At 40.0% G+C, this 21,526-nt stretch overlaps 2 protein-coding genes across 2 annotated transcripts in view; both read right to left on the bottom strand.

Moving 5' to 3' along the window:
- Positions 1-1,274: 1,274 nt before the first annotated feature.
- On the bottom strand, positions 1,275-21,154 carry LOC144593920 (uncharacterized protein KIAA0408-like). Its single transcript, XM_078400053.1, has 7 exons — positions 20,434-21,154; positions 13,186-13,413; positions 12,883-13,035; positions 10,992-11,141; positions 10,823-10,902; positions 6,349-7,747; positions 1,275-4,913 (listed from the first exon to the last, which is right to left on the bottom strand). Exons 1-7 carry the CDS (start codon positions 20,641-20,643, stop codon positions 4,731-4,733), a joined length of 2,403 nt encoding a protein of 800 aa, XP_078256179.1. The 5' UTR covers positions 20,644-21,154; the 3' UTR covers positions 1,275-4,730.
- mtcl3 (MTCL family member 3) overlaps positions 13,391-21,526 on the bottom strand; it is a 61,676-nt gene continuing 53,540 nt past the window's right edge. The window contains exon 11 of the transcript XR_013547276.1: positions 13,391-13,413. The gene's annotated coding sequence lies outside the window, so the exon portion shown is untranslated. The remainder of the gene's footprint in view (positions 13,414-21,526) is intronic.

Genomic DNA, 21,526 nt, shown 5'->3' with positions numbered 1-21,526 from the left:
GCTTCTTTGCCATCAGCATCAAATCTAGTTGTTGAGAATGGTTTGACTGTGAAATGCCATAATTGTTCATGATGTATAGTGGGAGCACACCAAAGAACCCCTTAAGCTCTAAGTAGATCATTCAGTACATAGGTCAGATAGTGGGAAGGTTCAGCATGTACAAGGGAATAGCAAAAAATGACCAGAAATTCCTGGTCATAAAATTTACAAGCTCGTATCGCAAATACTCAAGGCCGCACAGCCCGAGTCTATGCTCGGAACAATCCTGTCGCTCTCCATAAACCCATTGACTTTCCTATTACTCATTTCACTAGGAATCATTTACAGCAGCCAATGGACATAATTTGTTATTATTATTATACCAGGCAGCACATCTTGTCGGAGGAAACCAGAGCCCCAGGGAAAACAGGCAAACTGCACAGTCCAGCAATGGAGGTCAGGATCAGTGGAACTGTGAAACTATGCAGTGGTACATTACCTGCTGCACCACTGTGCCATCCCTTGTTTGAACATTGGATTTTGTTATTCATAGTTGCTCAGATAGATTAGTAAAAATAAAAAGAACATGTTGTAACATAATTTCAAGTGGGGGAAGGGAGAATTAATTTTACGCAAACCTATCCTAGTGAGAAACTGACACGACCAGACAAGGCGCCTTCTTAAATGTCACTTGATTTTGCTTTCCCTTGACTTCAATGGTAAATGGTTGCCAGTAAACCTCTGTGCCAAAATTAACTGGGTATGCTAAGCCCGATGTGTCTAAGTACCCTGCCAACTTCATATCCAATGATGCTGACATGTGATAAAGAGGTAGCAGCAGGATAACATGAGTACAAACTTGCGTCACCAGGAGTTTTGGGCATACAAACTACACCACAGATCAACTGTGCAATGCCGGTTATTCTTTAATGTTTTCAGTGTAAAACCATATAATGCGAACATATTGCTCTTTTGATTTTTAAGCAGGTGTTTTGAAAAAAACAATTTAGAGCCATTTAGTTAGTAATTACTATCTTTTCAATGGGAAGCAAGGGAAAGTAAAATGGGCATCCTTTCATTTCACTTTCAGAAGCCATTGGTATTAAAGAATAGCTAGCAGAGGGTCAATATAAAAACTTTTAAATGAAAGACTGAGAAATTACATCCTTTCATTTAAAGCTTAGTCTGTCTTGTTTGGAATGTTTTGTATTATCTGCAGTCAGAACATATAAAGATGGGTTTTTTTTCCATTTCATTTCATTTTATTTTATTTCGAACATGTTAAAAGACATCAATTAAAAAACAAAATAAACAAAAAAACAGAAGAAATACAAGGAATTTCATCCATTACTTCAAAGATATGAAAGAGAGTACCAACATTTTACTGTGGAAAAGTGTATATGAAACCCACTTGGGCCTATTTATATTCAAAAGCTTCAGAAAATCACGGTAAGTTGTAAATCACTCAACACAGATGGAGAGACCATCATGGAGTCGTGCAGCATGGAAAAGGGCCATCTGGCCCAACGTGTCTAAACTGACCAAAATGCCCATTTACACTAGTCCCATACGCTGCATTTTGGCCCATGCCCCTCTGAGGCCTTTCCTATCCATGTACATATTCAAATGTCTTTTAAATGTTGTTATAGTACCTGCCTCAACTACCTCCTCTAGCAGCTCATTCTGTAAACCCATTGCCGTGTGGGAAGAGGTTACATTAAATATTTTCCTCCCACCTTAAACCTATGTCCTCTGGTTCTTAATTCCCCAACTCTAGGTAAAAGAGTCTATGCACTATTCTTCTCACGATCTCTATAAGATCATCCCTCAGCTTTCTGCACTCCAAGCAATAAAGTCCCAGCCTCTCCCTTTAGCTCAAGCTCTCGAGTCTTGCCAACATCCTCGTAAATCTTCGGTACTCTTTCCAGCTAAACAACATCCTTCTATAGCAGGGTGACCAAAACTGCAACACAATACTCAAAATGCAGCCTCACCAACATCTTGTACAACTGTAACACAATATCTCAACTTCTATATTCAATACCCTAACTGATGAACGCCAATGTACCGAAACCCTTCTTGACCACGCTATTTACCTATGACACCACTTTAAGCAACTATGTACCTGTGTTCCAAGATCCCTCTCCTCTACAACACTCTCCAGGGCCCTACCTTCACTGTGAAAGTCCTGCCTTAGTTTACTTTGCAAAATGCAACACCTTGTAGTTATCTGTATTAAGCTCCATTACCATTTCTCAGCTCACTTGCCCAACTGATCAAGATCCTGCTGTAATTTTTGATAACCATCTTTGGTATCTATGATGCCATCCACTTTAGTATCACTTGCAAACTTACTAATTTTGCCTTCCACATTCTCTTCCAAATCATTGCTATAAACTACAAACACCAATGGGCCCGGCCCCGATCCCTGAGGTACACATCACAGCCCAAAGAACAACCTTCCAAAACCACCCTCTGATTCCTTCCATGAAGCCAATTCTCTACCCAGTCTGCTAGCTCTCCCTGGATACCATGCAATCTAACCTTCTAGTGCAGCCTACCATATGGAACGTTCTCAAATGCCTTCCTATCATAATCATACTTTATTAGCCAAGTATGTTTTACAACATACGAGGAATTTGATTTGCCATAGTCATACCAATAAAAAGCAACAAGACACACAAAATCCATCCACCACAGTGACTCCCCCACATTCCTCACTGTGATGGAAGGCAAAAAAAAAGTTCAATCTCTTCCCTTCTTTATCCTCCCATGGTCAGGGGCTCGAGCCTTCCGTTGACGGGACGATCTTGGCTCCCTTAGGCAGCGGTCGGGGCCTCCGCATCAGGGCGATCAAGCTCCCGCATCGGGGGGAGCTCAGTTCTCCCCAGTTGGACCCTGGGTCAGGGCTGGTCAAACCTCCTGTGACTTTGGAGCTTCCCGACATCAGTCTCTACCCAAGACTGCAAGCTCCTCGAACGCGAAATCCGTTGGAGCGTCAATCCTAGGCAAAGGATCGCAGGCTCCGATGGAAAGTCTACTGCCCTGCAGTGGGGCTCAAAGTCTGTCTCGAGCAAGGCAGCCAGCTCCATGATGTTAGGCCACAGAGCGATCGGAGATACGATCCGAAAATCAATCGCATCTCCAGCAAGGTAAGAGATTGAAAATAAAGTTTCACCTGACCCCGTCCTCCATTCCCCACATAAAACAAACCAGAGAACATTAACACATACTTTTTTAAACACACAAAAAATAACAAAAAAGACGAAAAGACAGACAGACCGTTGGCGAAGCTGCCATCGCTGACGGCGCCACGTGGTGGAATGGTTCAGATAGACAATGTCTACAGCTTTGCTCTCATCATCTTCTTTGTTACTTCTTCAAAATATACAATCAGAATTGTAAGACATGATTTCACAGGTACAAATCCATACTAACCATCCCTAATCAGCCCGACAATCCAAATACATATAAATCTTAAGCTTCAGTAACTTGCCGACCATAAATGTTCGGCTCACTGTTCTATAGTTCCCAGGCTATTCCTTGCAGCCCTTCTTAAATAAAGGCACAACATTAGCCATCCTCCAGTCTTCTGGCACCTCACTGTGTCTACTGACGAATCATATATCTCAGCCATAGCACCTGCAATTGCTTCTCTAGCTTCTTACAGAGTTCTTGGATATATCTGCTCAAGATCGTGAGATTTATCTACTCCATTCATATGCCTTAGGATGTCTAGCACCTCCTCAAATGTAATACGGACTGTTAAGTCGTCATATCTTTCTCCAAGGTAAAATAGAGGAGAAATACTCAAGAGGATCTTACCTGTCTCCTGTGTCTCTTTACAGAGATAACCGCTTTGGTTTCTGAGCACTACTATTCTCTCTCCCAGTTATCCATAACTATTTTAAAGCTAATAGAACTGTGGTCGCTGGTTTCAAAAGAGGCTGTGAAGAGTTCATGACAAACAGTGAGGATGTTTCCTTAATCCCAAGCATTGAAAAGGAGGCTGGTAGATGTTAGGAGTTAAACAATGTTTTAGGATAAAGATATAATAAAATGCAAAATTATATATATATATATATAAAAGAAACGTATATACCAGAACTAGTCAGCTTTATTTTTAATATTGTACATTTACTTTCTTTTTACAGACTGAACTAAGAGCAACATTTTATTCCTAAAAGTGCCTTGAGTAATAATAACACTTTAAAAATTAAATAATGAGACTGTCTTCTTGCTTTATTTTATACTTCCACATATTATAATGGAAAAAAAAGACCCTGCTTTCTGGAATTAAACCGCAGCTCACCTTGAACATATACTATGGAAGCCAACTGCCCCCTAAATGCCCACAGACAAAGCTTCAACTACTCATGCATGAACAAACACAATAGCATGCAAATAACTGAGCTTTCTGCTCGTCATAGAATACAGCCGATATACAAGTTTGCAACAAAATACAGAATGTTATAAACATTTTAAAATAACACTGAATTATTTAATAAGTTGGAAAATAATTAAACATTGGAAACATTAATTTGTTATAACTCAATTTATAATTATGTAGTTTAGATTATGACATTTAATTTAATTACTGGAGACTACCAATCATAATTTCAACAATCTTTTCCTTTTAAAGCCATATTGAAGGATACATATACTGTAAAATGTTTTATAGGAATGAAATGTAGGATTATTTAAGAAAGCCATTAAGATACCTGTTAATCTGTAAGGGGCAATGTAACACATTATACCATTGAAGTTTTTATATCAAGTCGGAAAGCTTGATTGTGCTTCTGTAAACATCGCTTAAGTGAATCTGGTGCAGATGGTGAACCTGTTGCCCATCGTGATGGTAAACGGCGGTTCTGTGGTGTAGCAGGACGTGAAAAACTCATCCCATTTAATCTTCCCGTCACAGACAGCAAAGTCTAAGGTTAACAGGAACGTTGTTAGTTAGCAGAAAGTAAAGATTACTGTAATTCTGCAATATCTAATATATAATCTGATGTGCTAGCTAACATTATAGCAATGGATTATAATCCATGATGCAGTGTACTATGATTTTTTTTTACATCGGTCAAATCATTGTTTCTCGAGTAATACAGCTCAGAAACAGGCCCTTTGGCTCAATTTGTTCATATCGGCCAAGATGCCCCATGGCCCACATTTGGCCCATAGCCCTCTACACCTTTCCTACCCATTAACCTGTCAAAATGTATTTTTAATGTTGTGACAGTACCTGCCCCAACGACTTCTTCTGGCAGTTTGGTACATAGACCCACTATTATTGCTGTAAAAAAAAAAAAGTGCCCCCTCAGGTCCCTATTACATTTTCCCTTCGCATCTTAAACCTATTCCCACTGGTTCTTGATTTCCCGAACTCTGGGTCAAAGATTGTGCATTCACCCTATCTATTTCCCTCAAGACTTTATACTTTATACTTTATACTTTATAGGATCGCCTCTCAGCCTCCTGCGCTCCAAGGAATAAGGTCGTAGCCTGCTAAACTTCTCACTACAGCTCAGGTCCTTGAGTCCTAGCAACATCTTCATCAATCTTCTCTGCACCATTTCCAGCTTAATGACATCCTTTCATAGCAGAGTGACCAAAACTGAAGATAATACTCCAAATGCAGCCTCACCAACGTGTTGTACAACTATAATATAACATCCCAACTTCCATATCTGATGCTAATGAGAGCAGCCTTGCATAGAACTGCCTGTATTTCCCATGTTCTACCATATCATATCATATCATATCATATATATACAGCCGGAAACAGGCCTTTTCGGCCCTCCAAGTCCGTGCCGCCCAGTGATCCCCGTACATTAACACTATCCTACACCCACTAGGGACAATTTTTTTTTAAACATTTACCCAGCCAATTAACCTACATACCTGTACGTCTTTGGAGTGTGGGAGGAAACCGAAGATCTCGGAGAAAACCCACGCAGGTCACGGGGAGAACGTACAAACTCCTTACAGTGCAGCACCCGTAGTCAGGATCGAACCTGAGTCTCCGGCGCTGCATTCGCTGTAAAGCAGCAACTCTACCGCTGCGCTACCGTGCCGCCCATGTTCATAACTATTTAAAAATTAATTTTAGAATGACTTTTTCTTGAGTTAAACATTTTGGGGGGGAGGGGGTGATAAATGTCTATAAATTTATAATGTCACTATCCACTTTGTTGCTGTAACACTGTAAATTTCCCCAGTGTGGGACGAATAAAGGAATATATATATATATATAAAGATCAAACCTAGGTCACAGCAACTATATGTCAGCAGGACTTTGTGGTGCACTCTCGGCACTAACCATTGTAAAAAGCAATCAACCATGTGGAACATCAAATTTTTCCTTACCACAGGCAGTGAAAGTTGTTGTCCTGAGACCCTCTGGTGGGATTGCCTTGAAGTTTTCTCCATTTCCTTTTCTTGATTCAGGTGCACAAGTTGAAAAAAGTCAGTGTTCCCCTTTGAGTTCTCTTGCATTCCATCAGAACAGGATGTGTGTTGCTTGGTTCTATTATCAGCAAAACTGGCAGTGCTATTCTTCATTTGAAAGGAAGAATTTGATGATATTTCATTGCGTCTCAATGTTGTCCAACCATTGTCAAAATTTGATTTTGCTTCCCACACATGTGTTGGATTGGAAAAACTATTTGGAATCTTGTCAACTTTGGAAAACCTGTGCCTTTTATCATTATCCACCATCTGGCCAGGAAATCTATGGCGATGCTTCCGTTCGGCCATTTTTGTGTTAGTGATGTACAGTGGCTTACGGGATCCACATGCATTATCCACATGCTTTGATGGAAATTGTCTGGTAGCATGGATATTTCCTGCAGAATGGATCGCAAAGCTAGATTCTTGGCCAGGATTTGTTGCACTTTGCACCACAGATTTTCCACGCACAATGGGGTCACAACTTTCAAAGCTCATGGTAGTTTTTCCGAAGCTAACTGCTTTTGCTGCAGGTGCATCGATTGAAGAATGCAGATACACACCACTGGTACTGAAAATTCCTGTTGCCTTTGAAGGGCTTGGAAAGTTATTCTCTGCTACATTAATTTTTGGAGATAGAGACTTTCTTGGCCTGGACATTTTTCCCAGACTCTGCTCTTGCATTGGTAGCAAATGACCTTTATCTGAAAACAAGTTTACTTTTGGACCAATATATTTGTTTTCAGTTCCTAAGTCAATGTTAGTTGTATCACATGACCACCAGCTAGAATTATTCATACTTGATTTAGGACCTGTATCATACTTAATTAGAGGTGCTGAAGCCTTAAAGTCCCATGCATTTTTAAGAACGTACTCTTCATTTTCCTGCAGCATGGCTTCATTAGGGCCACTGTAACTTGTTCCCATGATGTGATTATATGTTTCACAGTTACTGCTATCCTCTTTCAGAGAATCCTCATGATCCTGTGGAAATACCAAGAATGAACTTGCAAGCAACAAAGAGGATGTCCTTGGAGGAATTGGTGGAGCTTTTCCATTTGTAGGAGAAATGACATTTATACCATTTCCTCCTGAAAGCCCAGCAGAAAATACATATTTATCCTGGGTGGAGTGATTCCCGTTTTCTTCATGATGTATATCTTCAGAACTTATTTGATATTGTGAAAGTGTCGGGTGAAATGCTTTAAATACATCATTTAACATGAAGTTTTTCTCATCTGAGGAGGTATCATTTCTTAATAATGTTCTTTCCTGACGTTTCTCTTCATGTGCTTGCAGGTATGGATAGGATGTGGTTCTGGTTTAAAAAAAAGACCAAAGTTTGGTAGCTTTTTAACATATTGCATGATGTTTTAATCATTCAGTTTAATAATTATACTTTGTACAAATGAGGGTACCTGCGTTCAAAATCAATTTTCAGCTATTATCCAAACTGGACTAGTTTCCACTGGGAAAAACTTGGTCAGTTTATAGCTGGACTGCATCAAAGTAAGATTCCAAAAGTAAAAACAACTGGTCAGAGTTTTTGGATGTCATAAAATGAAAATAGTTATGCTATGCTATTGTAGATATCAATGTCCAAATAGTAACTTTTCTTTTGATGATGGAAATCTTTTGATAATGTCTCATTAAAGGTAAACAGAACATACCTGTTTCAATTCCACTGTGTTCCTATTTGTTGAGATCTAAACCTGTACGTTTGAAGGCATCTATTTAAGGCTGGCAGGGTACAACTATGAAGCCAATGCATTCCAAAGCATTATACAATGCATTCAATGTAATAGAATGTCCCAATATGTTTCATGGGAAAGTCGGTAAATAAAATTTAACACCACACTATGGTGTTGTTAAGATGTTCAAGTCATAGGGTTACATCACAGAAACAAACCCTTTGGCCTAATTCATCCATGCTGACCAAAATGCACCATCCAAGCTAGTTCTATTCACCCCGTGCTCGGCCCATATCCTTCTAAACCTTTCCTGTCCATGTACCTGTCTAAATACCTATTAAATGTTGTTACTGTACTAGCTCAATGTACTGGCAACTCATTCCCTATACCCATCACCCACTGTGTGAAAAAGTTGATCCCTATGTCCCTATTAAATCGTTCCCGTTAAACCTATGCCTCTAGCTCTTGATTTCCCTACAACGGGTAAAAGATTCTGTGCATTCACCTTATTTATTCCACTCTTAATCTTATACACCACCATAAGATCATCCTTCAGGCTCTTGTGCTCCAAGGACTAAAGTCATAGACTACCCAATCTCTTCTGATAGCACAGACCCTCCAGTCCTGGCAACTTTCTCATTAATCTTCTCTGCACTCTTTCCAGCTTAATGGCATGTTTTCTGTGATAGAGTGACCAAAACTGACCTCAGTACACAGTGCACATAACCAACATTTTGTACAACAGTAACATAATGTTCCAACTTCTATAATCCTATAATCATTTCCTTGCCTGATGAAAGTCAGCAGCCAAAAGCCTTTTTCAACACCAATCAACCATTGATGCCACTTTCAGGGAACTATGTACCTGCACTCATGAATCGCTCTGCTCTACAACGCTGCGCAGGGCTCTGCCATTCACTATGAAGGTTCCCAAAATGCAATTCCTCACACCATCTGATTTAAACTCCATTAATATTACTCAGCCCACTTGCCCAGCTGATCGAGACCCTATTGTAAGTTTTTATAACCCACGATATACAGTACCTATTTTAGTGTCATCTGCAATCTTACTCATTATGGCGTGAACATTCTCATCCAAATTGTTGATACAGATGATAAACAGAAATGGGGCCAGCACTGCATCCTGGGGCATACCACTAGTCACAGGCCACTAGTAAAAAAAAAAGTAACCTTCCATCAACAACCTCTGTGAAGTCAATTATGTATCCAATTAGCTGGCACTCTTTGGGTCCCATGCGATCTAACCTTCCAGAGCAACCTACCATGTGGAACCTTATCAAAGGCCTTGCTGCAGTCCTATTAGACTATGCCCATGGCCCTGCCTTCATCAACCTCCTTAGTTACTACTTCAAACAACTCAAATCAAATTTGTGAGACACAATCACGCACTCACAAAACTATGCTGACTATCCCTAATCAACTAGTCTTTCAGCATTTTTGGCAAATGATCAGAAACTTGGCCAATGAGGTCTAATTTAAGTTGCTTCTTAAAGGAGGAAAGAAATAGAGAGGTCAGAGTGTTAGTGTGGAAACAGGCCTTTGTCCCAACTAGACCATGTCAATCAATACGTCCCGACACTAGTCCCACCTGCCTGCATTTGGCCCATATCCCTCCAAACTTATCCTAGCCATTTACCACTCTAAATGTTTCTTAAACATTGTGATAATACCTGCCTCAACTACCTCCTTCAACAGCTCATTCCATATACCTAGCACCCTTTGCATAAAAATAGTTGCCCCTCAGGTTCCTATTAAATTCTTCCTCCCTCACCTTTAACTTATGTCTAGGTAAAAGACTGTGCATTTACCCAATCTATTTCCCTCACAATCTTGTACACCTCTATAAGATCACTCCTCATCCTCCTGCGCTCTAAGGAATAAAGTTCTAGATGCCCAACCTTTCCCTATAGCTCCGGCTCTCAAGTCTTGGCAACATCCTCGTAGATCTTTTCTGCACCCTTTCCAACGACAACATTTTTCCGATAACAAGGTGACCAAAACTGAACACAATACTCTAACATTCTTTTTCTCCAGAGATGCTGCCCGAACCGCTGACATACTTTTGTAAATCATCATTGTAGAAGTGTGAATTGAGACGCCGGGGAAGGAATACGGGTGGAAGCAGTAGGGGAGTGGGAGGAGAGAAATGGGAACACATCCAGGTGGGGCACAGGAAAGAGGTGAGGTTTGGTGGTAAGTTACCACCAAAATTGGAGAATTCAATGTTCATACAGTTAGATTGTAAGCTACCCAAGTGGAGGTGCTGTTCCTCCAGTTTGAATGTGTGCTCACTCTGGCAATGGAAGAGAACCAAGACAGAAAGGTCAGCCTGGGATTGGGAGTTAAAATGGTTAGAAACTGGGAGATCCAGCAGGCCTTGGCAGAGTATTGGTCCCATTTACATGATTTCTGAATGCTGTTAATACTGCTTCTGTTGAGGGAAGGGTATAATTTATTTTCCCCAGTCAAAGCTAATGATATTTCAATATTACATGTTGATTCACTGGTCCCCTAAAGTGAATCTTTTCAAAGTCTATGTTATCCCCGGTTAAATTTACATAGTTCAACTGCCCCCCTCTCTCAAACGCAATGCACTTATTCAACAAGTCCTTCATTTTAACTTGAGTACCATAAAGAAATAGAAACTGCAATTTGTAATGTTTCTGACATATTGGTGATACCTTACGGTGCCTATTTTATTCTGGACTTCCTTCTGGTAACTGCATAATTCTTCACTTACTTTTGCTATTTCTTGTAAAGCCTGCGGAAATAAAAATTACAAGATGTAAGGGAGCCCAAATGTCAACTACACACCGCTAGACATAATATAATTTAAAGAAGGTTACTTACTGCATTCAATACACTGGAGCATTTGTTTTTACCATTCTCTGGACTGCCCACATTTTGACTGTGACCACCCTCTTCAAAACTTTCAAGTGATAGTTCTTCAATGGACAATGAGTCATTTGTGTTCTTTTCCATGTCTTGGTCTGTATGAGCCTTTAGGGGACAGTGATTATACTTTGATAATAAGTTCCGTAAAAATTGGGAGCAATTTAGTTCAATCTGAAAACAACAGCATACAAACTTAAGCAGAATAAAGCAAACTAAAAAAAGCATGAGATGAGTTGGCTGTAGTAGATTGTGAAATTATATTAAAAGTTAGGACAGTGAACAAACAACAGCTAACATTTAAGGAATTCATACAAAGTTTATATATGCCTTTTGAAATAAAGAAAACAAGAATAAGGGAAATTACAGTTAAATTAAATAAAAGGAAAAATGCATATCATGTTGCCATAAAATATAGCATCTGCAAATTGGGAAACATTCATAATTCTACAAAGAATATCGGAGCATTAATTTGGGGTTTAGGTTTATTATTGCCACGTGCACCAAGGTACAGTGGGAAGCTTTGTTTAGCATGCTATCCAATCAAATCAGATAATACTATACATAAGTACATAGAACCAAACCATATTCAAGTACAACAGGTAGAGCAAAGAGAAAGACACAGAGTGCAGAATATAGTTCTCAGCATTGTAGTGCAGCAGTTCCATAGATAATGTCTGCAATTGAGTAGAGGCAAATTGGACAGTATTACAGCTTATGGAAGAGTAATTCAGAAGCCAGACAGAAGGGAAGAAGGGTTCCTGAAGCTGGTGTTATGCACTTGCAAGGTTCTATACCTTCTGCCTGAGGGTAGTGGGGATATCAGAATATGAAAATAAGTTTGCAAGAAATATGAAATTTAAAAAGTTTCTGTAGAGTGATAAAAAGGAAAGGATTAGTTAGATCCATGCGAATTTTAGCTGAAACAAAAATAATAATATTGGGAATAAGAAAATGGAAGAGAAATTAAATGTATGTCTTGTGGTCCTCTTCATGTAAGACATAGAAAGCATCTTTGAAATCACTGATCTCTAAAGGTCTTTTATTATACAGTGAACAAGGAGCTCAAAGAAATTAGCATTGGGTTAAAAAAAGTAAAGGAGAAATTAATATTACTGAGAGGTAATAAACCTACTGGACCCACCAACCTGCATGCTTTTTAAGGAAGTGGCTGTGGAGATAATGGGTGTGCAGTTTATCACCTTCCAAATGTCAGTTCCCACAGATGGAATGTACCAAATATATAACTTTAAAAAGGGGGAAGAGCAAAAACAGGAAACTATAGTCTGGCCAACACGAATTTAGTAGCAGAAAAAATGCTGGAATCCATTGTTAAGGAACTGACAACAGTAATCAGTGAACTATGCACTTGAACCATCCTACCCACAAGTTAGCGAGCAGTCCCGAGTTACTATCTACCTCATTGGAGACCCTTGGGCCATCTATAATCGGACTTTACTTGGATTAAACATTATTTATGCAATTCCCTTTATCATGTATCTGTACATTGTGGATGGCTCAATTGTAATCATGTATTGTCTTTCCACTGACTGGTTAGCACGCAAGAAAAGCTGGCTAGTCACAATACCAATGGGAAGAAATGTTTTCACCCAGAAGGTAGCAAATTATTGGAATTTAGTTTCAAAGCTCTTTATGAAGGCCCAGTATATTCAAGACAGAGACTGTTAATTTTTAGATATTAAATGGAACTATGCAAGTTGGTGTACACAGTGGCATTTAGGCAAAAGATCAGCAATAATCTTACTGAACAGCATGAAGAGTTGATTAGGTTCTAGTTTTTATGTTCATCTAAATTCACAACATCAATCCTAACTGCATGCACACCTACACTATGCACATGATGCTGGTCTCTTGTATCACTCGATTCATAGCATCTGAGACAGGAAGCATATAAATCAACTCTTGCGTTTTTTCTTTGTCCTTGTTCATTTCTTTGTCCATTCAATTTACATTCTTGTCTTGAATTTACGTCCCAGTAAATCTATGCAGATTGAAAAATATGTGTTCACATGACATGAATTATTTCACAAAATAGATAAGTTTTGTGATTCTACAATTCTCAAGTTATCTATGATTGTCACAAATACTTAGGCACTCTTGCCCATTCAGTTGATCATTGCATTACAGATACCTGCTCTATCTTCCTCTGCATATCCATTAATTGACTTTCCCATTCCTTTCTTTCATTATCAAAGCACTTAAGTAACTCCATCTTCTCCATGTTCCAATTTCTCTCGGTGTTTTCCAACTGCTTTTTCAGATCCATGGTTGCCAGCAAACACTGCTGTTCCTTCACAAGCGAATCCCTTGTTTTGCGAGGTGTTATTTCCATGCACTGTTTGCTTTTCTTTGCTTTTAGCTTTCATTCATTTGGGGAGAAAAAAAGGACTTTGATGAGTGCTTCACGTTTTTCATCTGGACTCTGAATCTTATGCTAATCATCAGTAAATTAAATGCATAAACTCAATCATGTAATAAGGAACTGCTGACCTTGAATAAAAAGGCAAGAGCAACTATTTTTTCTTCTTTCTTTATTTTACATTATCTCAACCTTTTAATTAATTATCACACAATAAAGATCTTTAGTCATTTCTTTTCATTATTTAAATGCCTTTTCTGTCCAAAAGCCACATCGAATCTAGTTGTCATGGCCTGGAAGTTTAAACTCAAACTACAGATACCATGAATGTTATTTCTCTAAATTAGATATGCAAGTAATTTACTCAGTTTTGAATAAGCAAACCTTTTGATCATTGTCACAATATGGTTGAATAAATATAGATAGATAACCAACATTGAATTCAACCTTATATTTTTTTTAAACAAAATAATTATTTGCTCTAAATATTAGTCCTGCTATTCATTGACATTTGCAACATTCATTTCAACTGGAAAAACACGCAGTGGGCATTCAGCCTATTAAATCTGGACTTCAATGGAGACAATTAAAAATATGAGGAAAAAATGTTCTCACTATATTAGTTGTGGCAAATCTATAAATACATTAATAATGAATGATTTATGATTTTATTATGCACACTGAATGGCCTAATTCTGCTCCTATATCTTATGATCTACCCAGAGGGAATCATCTTTAATATGCTTCCTTAAAATGAATAAAAGTTACCTAGTGTACAAAACCCAAGGATAAGTACTCATTTTACCATTCTTAAATTAAATTCCATGCTTAATAAATGGTGGGATCCTGATGGAGGTGACGGAAATTTCGGAGGATTGTGTATTGGCTGCTTCACAAAAAGCTGGAATAACTCAGGCAGCATCTCTGGAGAGAAGGAATGGGTGATGATAACGATGATAAAGGAAACAGGCCCATTGTAAGCTGTTTGTGGGGCTAAAATAAGATGCTAGTGCGACCTGGGTGGGGGAGGGATAGAGAGAGAGGGAATGCAGGGGCAATCTGGTGAGCAAAATCAATGCCCGAGCGAAATATGGGATGTTGTTCCTCCAATTTGTGTTTAGCCTCACTCTGACAATGGAGGAGACTGAGGGCAGAAAGTTCTGTGTAAGAATGGGAAGGAGAATTAAAGTGTCCAGCAATCGGGAGATCAGGTTGGTTCATGCGGGCTGAGCGAAGGTGTTCCGCGAAACGATCGCTCAGTCTGCGTTTGGACTTGCCAATGTATAGGAATCCACATCTTGAATAACGGATACAATAGATGAGGTTGGAGGAGGTCCAAGTGAACCTCTGCCTAACCTGAAAGGACTGTGGGGTCCCTGGACAAAGTCAAGGGAGGAGGTATAGTGACAGGTGTTGCATTTTCTGCGGTTGCTGGGGAAGGTACCTGGGGAGGGGGTGGTTTGAGTAGGAACGGATGAGTTAACTAGGGAGCTGCGGAGGGAATGGTCTCTGCGGAAGGCGGAAAGGGGTGGAGATGGGAAAATGTGATTAGTGGTGAGATGCCATTGGAAGTGGTGGAAATTTCAGAGGATTGTGTGTGTTGTCTGCAACGGCTGATGGGGTGGAAGGTAAGGACTAGGGGGACTCTGTCTCTGTTGCGACTGTGGGGAGGGGGAGCAAGGGCAGAGCTGCAGGGTACCAAGGAGACATGAGTGAGGGCCTCATCTATGATGGGAGAGGGGAACCACTGTTCCCAAAAGAATGAGGACATCTCGGATGTCCTAGTATGGAGCACCTCATCTTGGGCGCAGATGCGGCATAGATGGAGGAATTGGGAGTAGGGGATAGAGTCTTTGCAGGAAGCAGGTTGGGAAGAAGTGTAGTCAAGCTAGTTGTGGGAGTCAGTGGGTTTGTAATTGACATCAGTTAATAGTCTATTTCTTGTGATGGAGACTGTGAGATCAAGAAAGTGGAGGGTGGTGTCCGAGATGGTCCAAGTAAATTTGAGAGCGGGATGAAAATTGGTGATGAAGTCGAAGAGTTCTGCATGGGTGCAGGAGGTAGCACCGATGCAGTCATCAATGTAATGGAGATAGGTTTCTGGGATAGGGCCAGTGTACGCCTGGTGCAGGGATAGTTCAACGTACCCTACAAAGTGACAGGCAAAGCTGGGGCCCATGCAGGTGCCCATAGCTACGCCTTGGACTTGTAGGAAGTGGGAGGAATCAAAGGAGAAGTTGTTGAGGGTGAGGACCAGCTCCGCAAGACGGAGCAGAGTGTTATTGGAGGGACATTGGATGGTTCTGTGGTCGAGGAAGAAACAGAGGGCTTTAAGGCCTTCCTGGTGGGAGATGGAGGTGTAGAGTGACTGAATGTCCATAGTAAAAATGAGGGAGTGTAGGCTCGGAAAGCGGAAGTCATTAAAGAGATGAAGGACATGTGAGGTATCTTGGACATAGGTCGGAAGAGATTGGACTAGGGAGGATAGGATAGTGTCAAGGTATGTGGAAATCATTTCCATGGGACAGGAGCAGGCAGAAACAATGGGTCTGTGGAATGTGGGTTGCTTATTGCAGAAATAAACGAATGAATGTCAGCATATTGATCTGCAGTAAAGTACACCATTTTGTCATTAACTACCTTTTACATTGAAGAGTCCAGCACAGAATTAGGCACTTTGGCCCACAAGGTCTGTGCTGACCATGATATCAACGTAAACTACTCCTAGCTGCCTGCACATGGTCGATATCTATCCATCCCCTACATATTCAAGTGCCTGCCCAAATGTCCCTCTACCATGTCTGCTTCCACCTCCTCTTGACAATGCAGTCCAGGCAAATACTACTTTCTGTCTAAACACAAACTTGTCTTGAAGAACTCCTTCGATCTTTCCCCCTCTCACCTATTCAACAATTCCATGCTGGGAAAAAGACTCTACTCTAATTATGCCTCTCATAATTTTATAAACATATCAGGTCTCCCCTCAGCCTCCAACACTCTACAAAAAGCAATCTAAGTTTGCCCAACCTCTCTTTTTAGCTACTAATCCAGACAACAATGAACTGTTTCAAATCCTCCCCAAAGCCCCAACATCCTTCTTGTCATGCAGTGACCAGAACTGCACACAATACTCCAAATGTGGCCTATCTACAGTTTTATCCAACTGCAACATGACTTACTGAATTTTGCACTTGATGCCCCTACCAATGAACACCAGCATAGCACATGCCTTTTTCAACATCCATTCAGTTTACATTGCTACCTCAGGGAGCTATGGACCTGTACACCAAGATCCCTCTTCACATCATACTTCTAAGAATCCTTCCATTTCCTGTATACCTCCCCTTTACATTTGACTTCCCAAAGTGCAACACCTCACACTGGAGTGGATTAAACTCCAACTGCCTAGTCTGGATTAAACTTCATCTGCCAAGTCAAAATTAATCCCATTTCTCTAAATCTTTTGGATCAGTCTATCATGTGTGACCAGGTCAAATACCATACCAAAGTCCATGTCGACAACATTTCCTGCCTTATCCTCATCAATTATCTTCATCATATCCTCAAAAAATTCAGTCACGTTAGTAAGTCATGATCTGCCCTGCACAAACCCATGCTGACTGACTCTAATAAAAGGCCATGTTTTTCCAAATGTTGGGTAAATCTTATTCCTAAGAATCCTCTCCCAATAGCCTCCCCACCAAGATGAAAGGTTCTTAGCCTGTAATTTGATGGATTATCCTTAATGCCCTTCTTAAATAATGGAATTACAATGGCTATTCTTCAGTCCTCTGGGACCTCACTTGTGGCCACGAATGATGCAAAGATCTCTGTTAAAGCCCCAGCTTGATTTCTTGCCTCAATAACCTTGGATAGATCCCATCCTGAGGATATATCCCACCTAATTGCCCATTTGTCCCTTTTTACCACTGTTATTTATACAAACTAAAATCACAGAGCAGGGCAACTACAAATATAGTTGAAATCTGATAAACAAAAAGAAATGTAAATATAAAGTTTATACTTCACATCTGAATTTCATCTGGGGATTATCAGTGTTTAATTAGTAGAAATGAAGAGCTGCAGATGCTGGCAAGTACACAAAAGGACACAAAGGATATTCTTGCTATTGAGGGCGTGCAGCGTAGGTTTACTAGGTTAATTCCCGGAATGGCGGGACTATCATATGTTGAAAGACTGGAGCGACTAGGCTTGTATACACTGGAATTTAGAAGGATGAGAGGAGATCTTATCGAAACGTATAAGATTATTAAGGGGTTGGACACGTTAGAGGCAGGAAACATGTTCCCAATGTTGGGGGAGTCCAGAACAAGGGGCCACAGTTTAAGAATAAGGGGTAGGCCATTTAGAACTGAGATGAGGAAAAACTATTTCAGTCAGAGAGTTGTGAATCTGTGGAATTCTCTGCCTCAGAAGGCAGTGGAGGCCAATTCTCTGAATGCATTCAAGAGAGAGCTAGATAGAGCTCTTAAGGACAGCGGAGTCAGGGGGTATGGGGAGAAGGCAGGAACGGGGTACTGATTGAGAATGATCAGCTGTGATCACATTGAATGGCGGTGCTGGCTCGAAGGGCCGAATGGCCTCCTCCTGCACTTATTGTCTATTGTCTAAAATGCCGGAGTAACTCAGCAGGTCAGGCAGAATCTCTGGAGAACATGAATAGATGACATTTCAAGTTGAGACCCTTCTTCACACTCTTGGTTTGGAACTGAACCTGGAATCCAGGTGAGTCGACGGCCCCGGCCTGCTGGTGGCCGGGGGAGAGGTGAAAATCAGCAGTTATTGGTCGCAGGCTGGACAGCAGGTAAGGGTTGGCGATGGCGGCACAGGCGTGGCCTGGAAGTGGCCGAGGCAACTATGCGAGTCAGGGTGGCATCGACAGCCTGGCCTGCCGGTAAAAGTCGGCAGGTCCGTCTGCTACAACCAAAATCTGTTACCACGAGGGTTTACTGAATTTCAATTGTACTCCAAGTTGAAGCTTTCTCCAGTAGGCGAAATGTGGGTCAGAAGGATAGTATTGGTTTGTGGGGGTTGGGAAGTTAAGTTACTTCAAGTTGTTCTTTTAATTGTGACAGTTAAATTTCTGATTAGTGGCTGGATTGCTTTACAGAGTGGGCTTTAGCTTAGTTTAGTTTAATGTCACGTGTGCTGTGAAAAGCTTTTGTTTTTGTTGCATGCTAACCAGTCAGCAAAACATGATTAATGAAAGCTTAAAGCTTATGTTAAAGCTTATTCCTATTCCCTCTCTCCTAGATGCTGCCTGACCTGCTGAGTTGCTCCAGCATTTTGTGGTACCTTTGATTTGTACCAGCATCTGCAGTTATTTTCCTATGTTTTAAAGCTTATGATAATTACTCCTATAAGATTTGGTCTTGAACTGATTTCTCTATTTCAGGTATAGTGCAAACACCACTCTTTCTGACTGAAATTGCCTCACATTGTCAGTAACATTTAATTCCATCATCTATTTAATTTCATAATATATAGCACAGATATTCAACTACTGAGTAGTACAAGGTAAAATACAAATAGGTTGTGCAAATGCAATAATGATCAACACATTGCCAGTGACACGCCATCCTTCAAGGAAGGAAGTCTGCTATCATTATTCCGATTAGCTGCTAACCAGACCAACTCATGCCATTGACTCTTAAAAACGCTTGGAAATGGCCTAGTAAATCCAGATTCCCAAAACAAATAAATGAAAGCAGAGTAGTGATGGAAGTTCAAACCCTTCCTTTGCCCAGCACTTATATCTGCTCCATGAGCGTACAATCTATGCTCACATTCCAATATATTCTGTTAAAAAATGTGGCATGATTTCTATCACACAATCACTTAAAAGATCTAGACACTATGTGAAGCAAATAAGTTTTTATGAGATCCTGTCCAAGCATTTAGCTCTTAACTAATAGCATTAAAATAGATTGATTAGTCATTTATCCCATTATGCTTGTATCTATTGCTGTACACAATTTAGCTTCCATATTTCCTACATTACAAAAGTATCAATACTTTAAAAATATTGAAGTGGTTGTGAAATATTTTAGCATGTTAGGGTATTTGCTATACAAATGAAAGTTCCTTGTGGTCTTAATGACAACATATTTAAAATTTATGGAGATATAATTGCAACTGTTACTGATGGCATAGGTCATGCACTGTACATAATAATTCTCATGGTTAATTGTGGTGAAAGAGCCAGTTACCCAGCAGTTCATTGACCACCATGTTCTAATGTCTGACACTTTACAGAGAATGCCTGGGCTGACAGGGGAGCAGCAATGAAGGGGCACCTGGGCCGATGTTGGGTCAACAGAATATTTAATTAACCGGCATCCATCAAGTATAGCACGTGCCGGAAAACAGAGCTCTCTTTGTACAGAGGAATAATTTTACATGAGCTATTCAAAATGATCAAACAAAATATGCCTTGTCAATATTTATTACATTACAATATTTAATTACATTTTATCTTAGAAGTTAAAGGCTTGACTTTACTCAACCACCCACAGCACCAATTTAAAATATCATGATATTTATGGGAGAGATGAATGAGAGTATTTGGTAAATTGAAGGATGCAATGATTGAAAGCTAAAAAAACATTAAGGAGCATTTGGATTACATGCACAGAGAAAAATTGGCACTTTGGCAGCAACTTTTAAAGTCCCTTAACTGCATGTAAAGTATTTCAAGTGTTTTAAAAAGGTAAAATAAATCAAGCTATCTCTATCAAAGGAAAGTAACAACTTATATAATTGTAAATTCAAAATAAATAAGCTGCAAAATATATTTGTCTCCATATCCACCTTTATCAAACTATAGCACAGGTTTTGGTTTAAAAAGATTGCCTGTAAATTTAGTATAATGCATTACATAATGTAATATATAACATAAGAAATTTAAGTAAAGAAATAAATGATAGCTTCTCTGAATAGTCACAACCGTTACATTCAGATATAGTGAACAATAAATGAAGCCTACTGCATTTTATTTACTTGGATTCCAGCAACTTTCTTCAGCATCATTTCCTTTTCTCTCATCCACACTTCTTTCTCTTGTCGGTAGCGTTTTTTGACTTCCCTGAACTTTCTCTTCAGTTGAAAGAGCTGCTCCAGGAGCTCATGTGCATCAGGATGAGCTTTGCAAATATTAATTGGCATGCTCTCCACATTTACGGGATCCTCAAAGCCGGCTGAATACGACATGATTGTGAGAGAACTCTGGCTCCTCTCCCTGCTTCTGCCTTTCTCTCAAGACTTCAACATGCACTGCCAGCCCTGCACTCCACTCTCAGTGCCCCCACCATACGCAGCCTCTGCACTAGGTCCAACGACATTCCACATCTTGGGCAGAAGGCGAGTATACTTCCTTTTACCCCTTGTCCCTTGATGGAAAGAAGTGGAGTGATGCTTTATCTAAAATTTGCCTTGGTTTCTTGGAGTCTCACCTCCCTGCGTTGGCCTGGTTCAGGGGCAACAGCTTCATCTGGTGCCGCTGCAGACAAGGTCAAATCAAGCTCGACGCAATGCCAGAATTTAGGTGCAGGAAATCACATCATATTGACGTGCAGATTCTTTTCACTTATTCTTAGCACAATTTACTTAATGACTCTGTTGATCTAAAGCGTAATGGTCCAATATAAGTTAACTCTTTGTAGGCATGGACTGATTCTCTCAATTTCTTCAGCAGTTTTTTAAAGTTATACTTTAAAATAAAATCAATGTATCTACAGCTTCAACATACAGGTTTCTATATAAAGCTGCCGATGCAAGTTGATTATGTTCACAGTAGATTATTTTCATCTCCGTGAAAGCTGAGTGCAGTCTCCTCTCCAGCTGTTCCACCCTTCAAAGCTTTTATCGCTTTAGACGTAAAAGTTCGTTGTGCCACATACTGTTAAACTCTCTGACCTAGTTAAAGGAATAGTGCTTATATAATAACGGCTACTAAACTGGGTGCTTTCTAGACACTAATGCAAGGCGCACAAGCTCTTGTTAAATTGCATTAGTGAGTAACAATATAAGAGGGAGCAGAGAAGTGACTGGAAGAACATCTCCAGTGATTGATATACTAATATGTTACTAACAG

Source organism: Rhinoraja longicauda, chromosome 5, assembly GCF_053455715.1.
Source record: "Rhinoraja longicauda isolate Sanriku21f chromosome 5, sRhiLon1.1, whole genome shotgun sequence".
In the NCBI taxonomy this organism is placed as follows: Eukaryota; Metazoa; Chordata; class Chondrichthyes; order Rajiformes; family Arhynchobatidae; genus Rhinoraja; species Rhinoraja longicauda.
Note: the sequence above shows the minus strand (reverse complement) of the source record. Positions and strands in the feature narration are given on the sequence as shown.

Bases quoted from the DNA above. Each gene is read 5' to 3' on its own strand.
- LOC144593920 (XM_078400053.1), bottom strand. From the start codon at position 20,643: ATGTCGTATTCAGCCGGCTTTGAGGATCCCGTAAATGTGGAGAGCATG. The intron at 13,036-13,185 runs GTATCTGTAATG...CAATCTGCATAG, and splicing joins TGCAGAGGAAGATAGAGCAG to ATTTACTGGGACGTAAATTC. The intron at 4,914-6,348 runs GTAAGGAAAAAT...TGTTAACCTTAG, and splicing joins AACAACTTTCACTGCCTGTG to ACTTTGCTGTCTGTGACGGG.